Here is a 17,458-nt window from a genome sequence, read left to right on the forward strand (position 1 = left end):
ATTTAATGGAACATTATTTGGACTAAAGTGAACACTGTGAAAAGAACGGACTTCTGTGTGTTATTGACTAAGTTCAGTGCAAGACTTCAGGAAGAGTGTAGTGCAAGTGCTTCAGGAAATCGTTCTTACTGTCAGAGTCCGAGAGGAGGCGGTTATTCATCGAGGTGGCCAGGGACTTGCTGTAAGTAGCCAAAATGTTTCATGTTGTACTATTTCCCATACTATATTTACCAGAATGTTTCATATTGTATTTTTTCCCATACTATACTTACCAGAAAGTGTCATACTGTACTTCTTTCCATACTAAACTTACCTCATGCATGTGCAGTAGGAATGTGTTTTTCAGAGTTCGGTTAGGTTCGGTTAGGTTAGGTTAGGTTAGAGTCCATAAGTACCAGAATGTTTATTAATGTATGAACATACTTCTAAACCCACATTTTATGTGTCTATTGCATTTATTTCAGTCATTTATGTGCCTTATTGGTGTGATTTGGGTGTTAAATAGGTGCTATGCATGTCCGGAGGGAGTTGTATAGGTGTTTCTCTGTGTTAGGGTCCGTAAGTACAAGTCCATAAGCTGGGGCCCAATATCCGGACAAAACCAATATCCGAACCTACCGATGGCTCTATTGATCTGGATATTGGAGGGGTTACTGTATATATATATATATATACTGTATTTCAGATTCAGGTATAGTACTGTATTGATTGCAGTATTGTACAGTATACAGTACTCTCTCCAAACACAGTTGTAATACCGTACCGTAGGTGGTGATGAGTGTTCACCAATATATTTAAGGTACTGAGTGGGTACGTTTTTGATTATTCGGCAAATCTAATTTCTCGGCATCATCCTGGTCCCATAGATGCCGAATGATGGGACTTGTACTGTACCTCTCAACTCCATCCCTCCACCTCATCCTCGGTCTACCCCTCCCTCTCCCTCCCTCCACCTCACTTACATACACCCTCTTAGTCAATCTTTCATTCTCCATTCTCTTCACATGTCCAAACCACCTCAGTGTATTTCTCCTTATCTTCTCAACCACATCCACATCCACCCCACAACATTCCTTCACTTCTTCATTCGTCAACCTGTCCCTCCACATCACTCCACATGCTCCTCTCACATAACTCATTTCCACTGCTCTCACTCTTGACTTGTTCCCCTCTTGCAAGGTCCACACCTCGCTTCCATACGTCAGGGTAGGGATCACAATACTATCATGCAGTGACTTCTTAACTTCCATACTCACCTCCCTATTTCTCATCACTGCTTTAAGTGTACCAACAACCTTCCTTCCCTGCTGTACCCTTTCACGCACTTCATCCCCCAAAGTTCCATCCTTACTCATCACACTACCCAAGTACTTGAATGCACTCACATTCTCCATATCCTCACCATCCAACCTCACTGCACACTCTGTGACTTCATTCCTCTCAAACACCACAACTATACTTTTGTTTACATTAACTTTCAGATTCCTCCTCCTACACACTGTCCCAAATTCATTCACCAAACCTTGCAACCCCCATTCATCTTCACTCAACAATACTGTATCATCAGCAAACAGCAACACCGGAATCTTCCAAATCTCACCCTCATTCATTAGAGCCACCCCCACATCCACTGCCCAACCTTGCACCTCCTTTACAACCCCATCCATGTATATATTAAACAGCCATGGAGACATCACACAACCCTGTTTCAGTCCCACATTGAGATCGAAGAACTCTCAGCTCACCATCCACTCGCACTGTAGCCCTAGCTCCATCGTACATACTCTTCACAGCACTCAACAATTTCCCCTCCACTCCATATATTCTCAATACCTTCCACATACCTTGCCTATCTATTCTGTCATAAGCTTTCTCCAAGTCCATGAAGGCAGCATACACTTTCCTTCCCTTCTCAAGATACTTCTCCACTAAACATCTTAGAACAAATATATGATCTACACACCCTTTTCCCTTCCTAAATCCCCCTTCTTCTTCTCCAACTAGCTCCTCTGTCATATGCCTAACCCTATCAATGAGTATTCTACCATATATTTTACCAGTCACACTAAGAAGGCAAATACCCCTATGGTTACCACATACTTCTCTCTCCCCTTTTCCTTTGTATAAAGGAACAATTATACCTGATTTCCAGTCCTCTGGAACCCTTCCCTCTTCCCAAGCCAATCTACACAACTTCCATATCCTCTCCACAACAATCTCACCCCCATACCTAAGCATTTCACCACACACTCCATCAATTCCTGGGGCTTTTCCCAACTTAATCTTCTTCATCGCTTCCACTACTTCCGCCCTACTGATCTCTTCCTCCCTCCTCTCATCTCTTCTTCTCCCAGCCATTCCCCAACCACTTATACTCGCACTGCTCTCACTCTCTACATTCAACAAATCCTCAAAGTGCTCCTTCCATTTCCTTAATTTCTCTCTCTTCTCCACCAACAATCTATTATTTCCTATCTTTCACTCCCCTACTATTTCCCCTTTCACACTGCCTTACTTTCTTTACCTCCTTCCAAAACAATTTCTTACTCTCCCTCCATTTTACACTCAGATTCCTCCCAAACTCTTCATCCACTTTCTTCTTACTCACCTTCACCAGTCTCTTAACCTCCCTTCCTCTGCTCACATATATCTCTCTCTTCTCTCTCTCATCTTCTCTCCTACCTCTACTCACTAACCATTCACTATATGCCTTCATCTTTTGTTCCACAGCTCGTTTCACCTCATAATTTCACCATGCTGTCCCTTGCACACCCTTGCATCTCCTCCCACTCCACAAACCGCCTCACATGCTGTGCCCATCCCTTCCGTGAATATCTTACATACGTCTTCCACCCCTTCCATCTGCTCTAGCTCATACCTTCCCAATCTTTCTTCCACTATGCTCTTATCCTCTGCCATTTTCTCACTATCTTGCAATTTCTCCACTCTTCTCACAGGAGCTGCTTCCTCCTGTCTTCCCCTTCGTCTCCTCAACCACTTTCTTTGCAGCTCTACCTTGGCCATCACTAAGGGATGGTCCGAGACTCCATTCCCCCACCCTCTCCACACTCTTGCATCCAACACTTGTCTTCTCATTTGCTCATCCACACACACATAGTCTATCATTGCCTTTCGTTCAACAAGTTCACCATCCATCCTCCTCATTACTCTCCATGTATACCGGTGGATCATCTTATGACAAAAGTAGGTGTGTAGATAAATAGGGGGTGAGGGAGGGAGAGGTTGCAGCAGCTATGGGGACGAAATAAAAGATTTTCATCTGGGCAACTTTCTAGTTAATATCACCATTATCAACATCCTCATTTAATATACCAAATTCTAAAACTGCTAATATATGGGAAGAGGAAGCAACTTACCCTAAAGCATCCCCAGGCAAACACATGTCCATCGTCAGTAAGTGCAGCAGTGTGACAGTCACCAGCACTGATCTGCACCACCTTTCCTTTGATATCCACACACCCACTTGTAAAGGCATCCTCCTCACTGGCTGTAGACCGTCCCAGTGCTCCTTCATCATTACATCCCCAGGTGTATACCTGCAAATCACCATCACCATTATCCAAATGCTGACTCCCATCTTTGAATGGGGTGAAGAAGAATCCAAAAACAAAGAAAAAGTACAAAACTAAGAGTAAAGTCATCCCCCTTTATTCGCAGGATTTTTATTTGTGGATTATTCACGGTTTTTCATCTGGGGAGTTTTTTTTCTGGTGGATGAATTTCAAATCTCATGCCACAATAGTTCTTGCACCCATCTTCTCGGTGTCTCCAGGCATAAACTGCTGTGCTCCCTGCAATGTCAACCTTTCTCACATGTTGCCCTACACTGAGCTCTAGCCAGTGTTTTCTGCACTTATACTGGGGTACTGTACTGTGGCTCCAAAACATCCCCAACCTGCTCAGCAAAGTCTGGTATGCTGCAAGTGCCTAAATTAGAGAGGAGAGGGTAAAGCAATGGTTTACTACAAGAAGCAGAAATACCTTACCAACTTAGGTCATCTTCTTCCTGGATATTTTTGATATTTTTTAAACAATTCCTATGGTGATAAATTATTGTCTTCTGTTGATTTTCTTTCCTGCTGATTATACAGCATATGGGTTTTACTTTCATGACATGTGATGTTTCTCAGGCATACTGGCAGCGATTAACTAAAGCCTACTTAAGTCTTCCAGAATTTATTGTGGGTACCCTAACATTAAATAACAACCTCGCCTTACCTAAGTAAAGTAATCAAACATAAACTCATCTAAACTATCTTAGCATTAACCTAACTTAATGAAATAATATATACTAACCTAACCAAACTTACCCTGACATTACAACCTAAACCTAACCTGACATTCTAGCCCACGGAGTTGCAACTGTATATAAATTGTGGTGGATTAAAGTAGGTTTCTGTAAGTGCCTGCCATTATGCCAGAGAAGCATGTGCTGGGAAAGCCAATCATGGACAAAAACAAAAGAGAAACAAAATCATCATAAATAAGTTATTCACCACCCTAAAAATAAGAAATGTAGAGAAAATTAACAAGAACAAAAATAAATGAACTGGTAGGCTCTTTCTCCTGCTTAAACTACGGTAATCCATTATTTGACTGAGGAGTTATGACTAGTTGAAAAGGTGACTTTGCTTGATCATCATCATCATCATATTTATCATTTTACTAATAACTCACTCTCTCACCATCATCAAAACCACAAACGGTTGCGGGCGGGGCTGAGCAACCAGACGAGGCAGCAGCATTCAAATAATTAAACACATGTAAACATTACATACCACTGTACCGTACTCGTATTGTATCCATCCATCCATCATCCAATCCTACGTTGTCCCATGAGGAGCGTAGGAGCCCGGGTCTAGGCAAGTTGGTCCTGACATTTAACATGAAAGTGACCAGCCTCACTCATCCCTGAGTGGCATTACCTGAGCAATAAACCCCAACCACCCCTTGAATATAAACTTGCACAGGCTCAATCTGATTGGAGCACCTTGATTACCCACTAGACCACCAGGTGCCATAATTTGGTGTTATGGTTACCATAATCATAAGGATGGGGTGGAGAGGTATATGAGAGAGGGGGATGTGAGTTGGGAGCAGGGAAGTGAAATGGCGGGGGACAGGGCGACGTAGAGGCGATTTGTTTGTGGCCACCCCGAATGGGATTGAGCCGCCTGGCAATAGATAGATAGATAGGTTACCACCCAGCATAATAAATGGTTTCCTGTACACCAAGAAACCATTTGGCTTGTCACTCAGTGTAGAGTCACCCACAGGCAAAAGGAAGAGGAAAGAATGAAGGAAAGACAGAAGAGGAAGGAAGGAAGAAAGGAATGGGCAGACACCCAAAGCAACACTACATCGAGTAAGTAGATGGTGAGCGCCCCCACCTACCATTTTATATTCATTCTGGGTTCTAACATAATTCAAAGCTAACTGACACTCCACTTTATGTCATTCCACTGTCTTCTCAAGTTTTAAACTCCTATACAGCATTATACTTCATGTATGATACAATGAGGGTAGCTGGTTTCCATACGTTTAGCACTATACAACAAATGCAAATCTACCCGATGTGGGCTATACTACTAAATCATGAAGACTATTTGCAGTGTTAGCTATTCACAAATTACTCTGAAAATAGGAAGTTATTCTGGAAAGAGGTGCAGAAATGTAGAAGTGACAGTGGAAAGAAATGTGAAAGTGTGAAGGATGTAAGTGGTAGATTATTAACCCATGGGGATGAAGTAAGGACCAGATGGAAAGAATATACTGAAAGCCTGATGAATGGGAACAGAGCGAGCACAGCCGCTGTAAGCATGATTGGTTTTAGGCATGTGCAGAGAAGGAATGCAGTGAAAGGAAACTTGACACTCACACAGGTGAAGGACACTGTGAAGCAGCTGAAAAATGGGAAAGCAGCTGGGGTTGATGAAATTTATGCAGAGATGATTAAGTGTAGTGGAAAAAGTGGAATGAAGTGCTTATTGGAGATATTTAAGAATGCATGGATGAGTGAAACTGTGCCAGCAGAGTGGTAAAAGGCTGTGATTGTACCCCTGTAAAAATATACAGGTGAGCAAAGTGAGTGCAAGAATTATCGTGGCATGAGTTTATTAAGTGTAGTAGGGAAGGTATATGGAAGAATTATTACAGAGAAAGTAAAAGAGATATCAGAAGGTCTAGTGAGCGATGAAAAGGGAGGCTTTAGGAGTGGCAGAGGATTTGTGGATCAAATATCTGCAGTGAGACAAATAGTGGAGAAGGCTTGTGAGAAGGACTAAGCATTTATGGCATTTATGGATATGGAAAAAGCAAACGACAAAGTAGAGAGGGAAAGGATTGTGAAAGGTTTTACGCATGTACGGTGTAGATGGTACGCTGCTAGGTGTCATCAAGAGTTTTAATGATGGTAGTGGGGCATACATACGGGTAAATGCACATCTAAGTGAATGGTTCATGATCAATGTGAGTGTGCGACAAGGTTGAGTGATGTCCCCATGGTTGTTCAATACATATATATGACTGGGGTGATGAGAGAAGTAAAAACACGTGTAATGGAGAGAGGGATGGCACTGGTAATGAATGGTGATGGATGGAATATCTCAAATTTGTTGTTGCTGATGATGCAGTACTACTTGCAAATAACGGACAAGAACATGGTAGACTAGTGCAGAGTTTTGCTGATGTCTGTGAGCATCGGGCCTTGAGAGTAAATGTAGAAAAGAGTAAAGAGATGGTAATCAAGAGAGATGATGACTCCCAGTGTGATGTTAAAGTGAATGGAGAGAGACTGATATTGGTGAGAGAGTTCAAATACCTGGGTACAGTGACAGAAAAGAGAGGAAAATGCACAGAAGTGGAAAGTAGAGTGACACAAGGAAGGAAAGTAGCTGGTGCTATGAAGCCCTTAATACGAAACAGAGGCTTGAGTGTTGCAGCTGCACGAGGCTTACATGAAGGAGTGTTAGTGCAAACTTTAACATATGGGTGTGAGATTATGGTGTGGCATGAAAATGAAAAGTCAAGAGTGAAAGCAGTGGAGATGGGACTGCTGAGGAATTTATGTGGAGTAAAGATAGTGGACAGGATATGAAATTATGTGATTCATGAAAGATTCGGAATGAGGAAGTCTGTGGGCACCAGAATCGAAGAGAGTGTACTGAGATGCTATGGTCAGGCAGAGAGAATGGATAGCAATGGAGGGTGAAAAAGGTATATCTGAGCGAATCTACAGGAGGGAGGAGGCAAGGTAGGCCAAGGAGAAGGTGGAGGGATATGGTGGATGAGTGTGTGAGGATGAGAGGTTTGGAAGTTGGTTAGGTTAGGGGACTGACAAGAGATTGAGCTGGCTGGATGAGTGTTGTGTGAAGAAGTGCATGAACAGGAATCTGGCACACCTTTTTAACATGATAGCATCTGGATTGACTCTATCATATACGTTTATGTGAAGCTATAGAATGCAGTGAAAGTTTGTTGGTGTATCAGATACAGCCAGGACCCCTGGGGTTTGAATGACGGGTGAATGGAAGCACGGCCCACTGGACTTGGCCGTCTGGACATTGCTACTCCACACCCTGCCCCAGGCTGGGAAAGGAGGTCCAGATGATGATGATGAAGCTATTCGCAGTATTTTCACTAACCTAACCCCCATGAAAAGTAAGGAATGACTGTTGTATGAACCCTGTGCTAAGGGGTTCTTGTATGTACAGTAAGTGACCACCCATTTGGCAGCTGGTCTTGTGGTATTTCTGGACTTTCAGCTGTTTTCATAAATAGTCCCATTACAGTACAATCCCAGCTATCCGGTATCCAGACAAACGGAATACTCAGAAAAACGGGAAAATTCAAGGGTGGTAAAAATGTCAGTAAGTTATAACTGTGCGCCAATTTGAATGGACCGCCAAACCGCCGTTTGATCGTGTCACGCGAGGCTGGGTGTAGTCAGACAAAGCGAGGTGAAGGCATTTCCGGCTAATGTAAATCCCTAGCAAATCCTTTTAACCACCCCTCCTCTCCCCCTCTTTCCCCAACTTGAATTCAGTCATCCTCCACACCCTCCAAAAATCACCAGTCTGCTTTTTGCCACCAGACAGTAAACAAGCTCTCTTGCTATTGTGTTCCTCTGATAGACGGTAATTTGTACACTCCAAAATGCCTAAAGTGCAAACTAAACGTAAGCGTATCGTGCTTACCTTGAAACAGAAGCTGGACATATGCAACAGACTTGAAAAAGGCGAACATTATAAAACACTAATGGCTGAATAGAAATGTTAATAGGAATGAAAGTTTACTTTGTTGGAAGAAAAATAAATAAATAATTGCCTGCATTTCATACGTACATCATTTATTTTATTTTCTGCAAAACAGCTGAGTGGTGGGTGAGGGGTGGAGTGATGGAGGTCAGGTGGGGAAGAAGAAGAACAGTCGGGGTCAGAAACGTAAACAAAACTCATGTGGGGGCACAGGTGTCGTGATAATTCTACAGTGCAGTCTTAACACATCATCAGTTCACTAATAAATGTTCAAGCTTTTATTTCTTTATTTTATTTTTCAATTTTTATGAGTACAGTACATATAATGAATACAGTAATTCGGTAAACAATGGACTGGTGCAAATTGCAGTACTGCAAATTGCTAGACATTGCACGCACGTGCGTTATGACCATGGTGTGTGTTTACAAGGAAGTTTTTCAGGCGGAATCTCTTAGTGTAACCCCTAATGTGACTGGTGAGTACCTGAACTGTATTTACTGCTGTGACAGCCTTTGTATAGATTTGACTTGAAAATCAGAAATACGGGAAAAATCTGTAACCGGGAAGGTAAATTCCCCAAGCCACCCGGTTAACTGGGATTGTACTGTACTTAAGTTCCCTGGTCTTCTGGCACATATGCTGAGCTGATCGGCCAATTTGACACTGCTGGTGCTACATCTAGCATTTTTCATAATAATTTTCATAACAATTTAACACCAATAAATGTTAGACTTTCTTCTGCATCTAGCAAGGTTTGAAGTCCAATTTAGCGCAAAACTTTGAACAGTTCACCTACAGCTTAACATATTTTAAAGTTGAGCTCAGCGCTTTTGAAGATTTCTGCTTGCCAACACTGCAAGCGCCGTTGGCCATCATGACTTGTGAGCGTCTGGCTTCGTCATCGGGACCTTCTGAAAGTCTGGAAACCTTATCATGCTATTTCATGGTCATCCTCTCGTTTTTTTGTTGTGCTATGGCCTCTACTAGTGGAATGCCTACTGGTGTTGTGAAAAAATGAACCCATAAGGTGCTGACTATCACAAAGAAAACTGAATTAATGAAAAAATTGGAGGCAGGTGTCCCTAGAAAAATTATAATGGAAGATTTCAGTGTGAGCTCTACCACTATATATACGACATTAAGAAACAGAGGGCCGGTTTAGCACTTAGGGCTGACTAATAATAACTGCTAGACACTGCGACTGTATTGGGGTGACCAACCATGATTGCTAGAAACTTTTTGGCAGGTTCTGCCACTCAGGGATGAGTGAGGTTGGTCACTCTCATCTTAATGTCAGGACCAACTGCCTAGCCCCCGGGCTCCTACGCTCCTCGAGGGGCAACGTAGGATTGGATGATTGGATTGGATCTTCCGGTCATTTGGCAGTTTCTGCTCTTTCAGCACCTGCCTGGTCCCAAAGGTGCCAAATGAGAGGACTTTTACTGTAGCATGTGTTAGGAGTGTAATGCTGTACAGTAGTGAGACTTGGGCAGTACACACAGATGACGATTATTAGATGAACAACTAGTGCATCCTTGAATGACAAGCCTGGGAGGATTAGGACTGTGAATGAAGAGTTGAGATGACAGATGGGACGTGAATGCATTTTTGTTGTGATGAGACAGGGCAGACTGAGATGGTCTGAATAGCAACTGGGTGCAGAGAGCAAGAGGTGTGAACACTGAGGGTAGGGCTGTAAGAGGCAGACTGAAAAAGACCAGGAAATGGATCACAGAGAGTGATCTCAGAGATAGAGGAGTGAAAAGAGGGGCTGCTTGAGATCAGGAAGCATCGAGGGCTGCCACAAGTGTCCAAGGTTGATGCATGCATGCAAGCTGGAGACATTATTAATTAATTGAATGAAACGAACAGTATAAATTGGGTTATCTAACTACCGTATTTCGCGGCATGTAAGACGCAGCATTGTGAAAGACGCACCCTAATTCTGGCAGGCCAGTTCTGTGCAAAAAAAGTTTGCCCCAACCAAGACTGCAGTAAGGTTTCTTGATAAGAGCCATTACCACACAGATACACACTCACCTTTCAGAATCTATTCATTACTGATCATCAGCCTTTGGTTTCTTTTTTTATATACAAAGAATGGTACAGGAAAAGAAAACAATGCCCCTTCATGACAAAACGTGACTGATATGAGCCACTATCACTTAGATACAACACTCACCTTTCAGAATCTATTCAGTACTGCTCATCATCCTTTAGTTTCTTCTTTTATGTACAAAGAATGATACAGGAAAAGAGAAAACAAAACCCCGTCTTAACAAAACGTGACTTCAAACCACGAGGCCATCTCAACTTTGCTGATAAATATGTATCAGTAAACTGATATAAACACTGTTTTTAATATTCTATGAATTTAAAACCACAAATGAAGTCAATAAACTCTATTCTTTCATTCACTGACGAAAACATAAAATACAATGAATGTTCACATCAGTTCATTTATCCTAAAAGAACCCCGTCATATTCCACACCTGTTACGGAATTTCCTCACATTGCCTTGACTCAAGCACAATATCAGATGACTACCATCATTAATCATGCACTCTAACTAACCTGTAATTACCTCCACAAATAATATAAAAAGGTAGCACTTGTAAATACACAAATTACAATGTTTTACAACCAAAGTTCAATATAGCAAGGCTGCTTGGGAACAGGATAGACAGCTGTTTTTACTCTCTTCTCTCAGTATCACTCCTTCACTGTCAGCTATGTTTGCCTTGCAGCATCAACAATTAAAAATGTAATGCTTCACTGATCATAATTTACTATAAACATTCATTTCAAAACATACTATGGTGAAAACATCCATTGTTACACCTTAGTAACACTGCTGCCTCCCAGTCGCTAGACAGCAGTCTCTACCCCTTCCTCTCAGTATCACTTCCTCACTGTCAGCGATGTTTCCTTTGCAGCATCAACAGTTAAAAATACGTTCTTCACTGATCACAATTTACTAAAAACAGACATTCATCTCAAAACATGTCGAGAATGGTGAAACTATCTCTTAGCAACACTGCTGCATCCCAAGCGCTAGACAACTGGCTCAACCCTCTTCTCCCAGTATCACTCCCTTACTGTCAGGTGTTTTCCTTGCAGCATCAACAATTAAAAATGCATATTTCTCTTACCAGAATTTGCTAAAAACAGATATCCATCTCAAAACATTCGAGTACTGTGAAAACATTCATTTTTGGTCTTAACACTGCTGCCTCCTAGTCGCTATGGTACACATACACACACGCACACATGTACACACCACATGCAACATTCGCTCACCTCTGAAACATTTACATCAGTCCGTTTTGGAGTACCCAGTGGCTTTATTATATGCCAAAAACATCAAAATGTATTTGGTTGTTCAATATAAATATCATCACTTATGGATATGAAACATCTCAAACAATTTATTCATCCAAACATCGTCAGTGCAAGACTAAAGGTGTACAGCACCATTGATCCTAAATTTTCCATGGTTGCAACTGTCATGATCACCTAAAACCTATATTCACTTCATATTACTGACATGGTGAAAATTTCACTCGTCTTCAAATCCTGAGAATTCATCACTACTTCCCCCGAGTCCTGAAACATCACTGGAAGTCATCACCACGGTCATCATCACTGTTTCACTGTCACTCTCATACAGTAAATGGTCCTCAGTACCATCCACTGAATTGCTTATACCACCCTTCATACGATTTTAACTTGGCAATCGTTTTAACTGAGCACAGGCGATATTCAGACTTGGGGCATTTGATACAGCCCACATTAACCTCCTCAGTACATGTTTCCTGAACTGAATAAAATCATATGGCGAGCATGAATAAACTACCCTATAAAATACATTGCTGGGCTGAAGGGATTATAATAAGCGGATTATCAGTTCCCTAGCCTGACTCTTCCCATTTCTACTTCTTTAACTACACCTACACCAAACTCTCACCTACACCTTAGGATTCTGGTCGTTTCGGTCGTAACGTCCAAAATGGCAAAAGATTTTACAACCTAACCTAACCTAACAAATTTGGACGTTACGGCCTAAATGATCCCCATTGCCGATCATGAGAGCTTTGCTTAGGCAGCAGAGATGCAGAGAGTGAACGTTGTCGATCATTCTGATCGCTTCGTCTGCTAAGAATACAACAGAAATGGCGGACGCTGATACGAATGCCCGTCAGGCACTGCTATTTCAGATATTGCATCAGTTATGCTACTCAGTGAATTTTATCCTATTTTCATAACAAAATACTGTAATTGGGTGTGCCCTGAGTTGCATAGACATTGCTAAAGTACTTCACTTGGCTGAAAAAGTGAAGCTGTAACTTCGTTAGCTTGCTAGAGTAGGGTGTACGCTAGACACTAAACTGCTAAGTTGCTAAACCGCTAAACCCCTTGACGGTATTGGCCAGTTGAGCTGAAAACAATCCCGTGAATGCTTAGTGTTCTTGAACTTGCATGTTTTAATATCTGCTGCATATATACACTCACAAAATGTCACAAAAGTAACTGACCTAATTATGGTTACTGAATTTCCATATGTGACGAAAGTCTGTTTTGATGACTTGGCAGTTTCACTAGCCAGCATCTCTCCAGTATGATTGCTTTGCTAGTTAGTGAATGGATGGCAAGCAAAGTGGTCATGATTGCCTTTCAGAAGGTTAGCAGACAGTTCACCAGTGATCATGTACGTTAGCTTGCTGGAATAGTGCGGATGCTAAACTGTTAAATTGCTAAACCGCTAAATATCTTCACGATGTTAGCCAGTTGAGCTGTAAACAAACCCGCGAAAGTTTTAAGTGTTTCTGATCTCGCGTGTTTCTTAAATCTGCTGCATATACACACTAGTGTATATTATTTTTAAAAATAAAATCAAGTCTGCATACTGTAGAAAACACCTGTGGTTGCTAAGCATTGAGATGATCATCTTCATAAGAGTTTCTTCTCAGTGAAGCCTAACTAACCTGCCTTAGTCTAACGTGCAGGACGCATGGGGATATTTTAAGGTAACTTTGAGACAAAAAAGTGCGTCTTATATGCCGCGAAATATGGTATTCATTCTTCAAAAGTAACTCTGAGTTCAAACCACAGAAAATACCATCCATCCATCCATCATTCAATCCTACGCTGCCCCTTGAGGAGTGTAGGAGCCCAGTGCTAGGCAAGTTGGTCCATCAATCCGTCATCCAATCCTATGTTGTCCCATGAGGAGTGCAGGATCGCGGGGCTAGGCAAGTTGGTCCTGACATTTAACCTGCCGCGTCCCGACCGATTTTTCACCACTGGCTCCCCCCCAATCCCGGCAGATTTGTGTGTGTGTGTGTGTGTGTGTGTGTGTGTGTTAAAACCTCCACTTTTTATGAGAAACATTTGAAAATGCCCAAAACAGTGCTCACCTGAGCTTAGAAGTGGTCTAAACAGGTGACCCTTAACAGGTGACCCTCTAAACACCTGGTATGTGTTCTCTGGAGCCGCGCTGCGGCTGTCGCATTTTCTATGTGGCAGTAACCATTGCAAACCACTCAGAATAGGGAGATATTTGTTCATTTGGTATGAATTTATATGTAGTACATGAATATATTGGTTTTCACACAATAATATAGGCGATATAAGCTTTGTTTCACTCACTGAACATATCAACATACTGCACCTTCCTCTAGCGCCACGTAATTTTTGTCCTCCACATCGTCATCGACTGGAGAACCACCCTCCCCTTCAATTTCGTATTGTAGCACAACGTGTCTTTACTGGCCAGGTCACTGGGAACAGGTCAGTTGCCGAGACAATGGCGTGTGGGAGGAGGGGGGGGGGGAAGTCATGTGGGGTATGGCAGCGTCCCCATCTGGCAGCAGGTACAGGAAGGTGACCTGCATCTACATACCAAAATCATGCGTGAAATTTGAAAATTGTGGAAATGATGGACCTTCTATCTACAGTATCTCTCTATTGCCAGACGCCTCAATCCCATTTGGGGTGGCCACAAACAAATCGCCTCCACATCGCCTTGTCCCCAGCCATTTCACTGCCCTGCTCCCAACTCACACCCCCCTCTCTCATATACCTCTCCACCCCATCCCTCCATCTCATCCTCGGCCTCCCCCTTCCTCTTCCCCCCTCCACCTCACTCACATACACTCTCTTCGTCAGTCTCTCACCCTCCATCCTCTCCACATGGCCAAACTACCTCAGTGTGTTTCTCATAACGCTTCCTATCACATCCACATCCACACCACAACGCTCCTTTATATCCTCATTCGTCAGCCTGTCTCTCCATGTGACTCCACAGGCTCCTCTTAAATAACTCATTTCCACTGCTCTCACTCTTGACTTGTGTCCTTCCAACAACGTTCAAGCTTCACTTCCGTATGTAAGAGTTGGTATCACAAAACTGTCATGTAGTAACTTTTTCACTTCCATGCTCACTTCCCTGTTTCTTATCACTGCTTTCAAAGAACCAGCAACCTTTCTTCCCTGCTGTACCCTTTCAAGCACTTCACCCTCCAAACCTCCATCCTTACTCATCACACTACCCAAGTACTTAAACGTACTCACATTTTCCAATTCCACACCATCCAACCTCGCTGTACATTCACTGACTTCACCTCTCTCAAAGACCATCACTTTACTCTTCCCTACATTCACCTTTAGATTCCATTTCTTACACACTCTCCCTGGACCTTGCAATTGCAAAATGTATGGATACATTATCGGGATTCATCGTGACAAAACATTGCAAGGTATCCATACGTTATCGGGACGCCTCAGGTTAAGAAGAAAGTGACCAGCCTCACTCATCCCTGAGTGACATTACATGAGCAATAAACCCAAACCACCCAATGGAAATAAACCTGCACCAGGTGAATCCAACTGGAGAACCTTAATTACCCACTAAATGATCAGGTGCCATAATTTAGTAAAACGACCAGGCACAATAATTTAGTTATATGGTTACCACACAGCACAGTACAGGTAAGCCCTTAATTCACGCGAGGGTTACGTTCCCAGACCCTTCGCGTATGTGGTAAATTCGCGTATACGTTCTGCCCTTGTGTGCATATAATTACGCATGTCTACTAAGTATATTACAGTACATCTGAATAATACTGTTTATGCACTACATACACCTTATAAACTAGCATAAAGTATGAAAAACAACAAAAATGTAAGAAATTTAACACTGAAACCTGACAAGCACAGGCATAGGTGAAGACACTTCAGCAGTCTGGTGCACAAGCCCTCACTGCCTCCCATATGCTACATTCTGCCTTCTTTATTGTCCAAACAGTTGACTCATTCACCCCAAACATACGGTTCCGAGCCAGTTCACAGGCGTAGGTGGAGACACTTTAGCACAGTCTGGTGCACTAGCCCTCACTGCCTCCCGTATGCTACGTTCTGCCTTCTTTATTGTAAGAACAGTTGACTCACCCCAAACACACGGTTCCAAGACAATTCACCATGAAGTCAATTCACCATCAAAACATGGACGATTCCCTGTCAATCTATAAATATACTTATTATTAATTAATTAATATTTTAATAACTAATTTTCAGGGGGATTTTATAACTCATATAAGTAAAAAACTAGTGTACTGTACTTGCTAAATAAACTGGTATGTAAATAAATGACGGGGAATCATCCTGATGGAGAATTGTTGCTGACATTCCTCCCTTAAGTTTGTCCAAAACTTTAACTTTCTCTGTCAGCAACATCACTTTAGAAGTCCATTTTGGTGTGTTATCACATGCATCACTAGCACTATGCTTAGGCCCCATGTTGGCAGACAAGGCAAGCAATCACTGGATGGCAGAAAAATAAGCCACAAATAACGATTCGTGAGTCACGCATGGTTCAACCGTCGGATTCAAACTGACTGTGGTGCGTGGTAGACCTCCCTCCCTCCCACACACACACACACACACACACACACACACACACACACACACACATACATATATGTATGCACACGGGCAGCAGGTTGGCATTTTTATATTTTATTTATTTCTCTTGTATATTAAAATTATTTATTTGAATACTATAATTTTATGTTTTAAATGTTGTACGAAAAATTCGTGGATAACCGAAATCGCGTGAAAAAAGTTCAGGTGAATTAAGGGCCTACCTGTAAATGGTTTCCTGATGTACAGGAAACCATTTGGCTCGTCACTCAGTGTAGAGTCACCCATAGGCAGAAGGATGGGAAGAGAATGAAGGAAAGACAGACGGGGGAATGTAAAGTCACCAAATAGGTAGAAGGAAGAGGAAAGACAGGAGAGGAAGGAAGGAAGAGAGGAAAGGGCAGACACCCAAAGCAGCACTACATCAAGTGAGTGGATGATGAGTGCCCCCTACCAACTAAATTTAAAATAAAGCAACAATTAAAAATTTGTTACTGTATTTAATAATGCCTTACAATGAGTAGTCACCCCAGGTCAATCCCAAGTCCATAATAAAAGGAGAGGAGCCATCACCTAGCCTAGCATTAAGAAAGCTTTCACACGCATGCGCATCCGCGCACGTGCGCGCGCACATACACACACAGTGGAGTGGTTCCCACAAAAAAAGGAAGATATAAACAAGATCGAGAGAATACAAAGAACAGCAACCAAGATGGTCCCTAGCCTGGCAGATCTGTCGTACAGAGATAGGCTGGAAAAGCTGGATCTGCCTTACTTAGAAGAAAGGAGAGAGAGGGGCGATATGATTGCAGTGTTCAGGGCCATGATGGGAGTAGATAAAATTGACAGAAAAGATATGTTTGTATGGGATGGGAGAATAACAAGAGGACACGGAATGAAACTGAAACAGTCAAGTTGCTTGATGGATATCAAGAAATATAGTTTTCCATATAGATGCACAGACCTGTGGAATAGCCTGGACAAAGAGATCGTTCAGTCTAAAAACTTAAACATGTTCAAAGCAAAATCTGACTTATTGAGAAACAGACAGGACCCCACAAGTATAAATCATTTCCGGTACATCACAATTAGTTAAATACACACACACACAGTATAAGATACTGAACAGACTAGAAATTCTAGTCTGTTCCATGTGTAACTGCCATCCTACACACAACAGATAGCACCATATCTTAACAAAAAACATAGGATAACAAAATGAAAGTGGTGTTCCTTCAATATGCATGTTCCTGCTGTATAA

At 42.2% G+C, this 17,458-nt stretch overlaps 1 protein-coding gene across 1 annotated transcript in view; it reads right to left on the reverse strand.

Annotated features, from left to right (window-relative positions):
- Positions 1-17,458, reverse strand: part of LOC145391896 (regulator of chromosome condensation-like) — a 97,127-nt gene that overhangs the window by 44,269 nt on the left and 35,400 nt on the right. Inside the window, exon 4 of the mRNA XM_080266394.1 lies at positions 3,378-3,557. Coding sequence (XP_080122520.1) covers positions 3,378-3,557 — 180 coding nt within the window. The remainder of the gene's footprint in view (positions 1-3,377; positions 3,558-17,458) is intronic.

This window comes from Coenobita brevimanus, chromosome 20 (genome assembly GCF_032717465.1).
Source record: "Coenobita brevimanus isolate Jiangsu-jjx chromosome 20, ASM3271746v2, whole genome shotgun sequence".
NCBI lineage: Eukaryota > Metazoa > Arthropoda > Malacostraca > Decapoda > Coenobitidae > Coenobita > Coenobita brevimanus.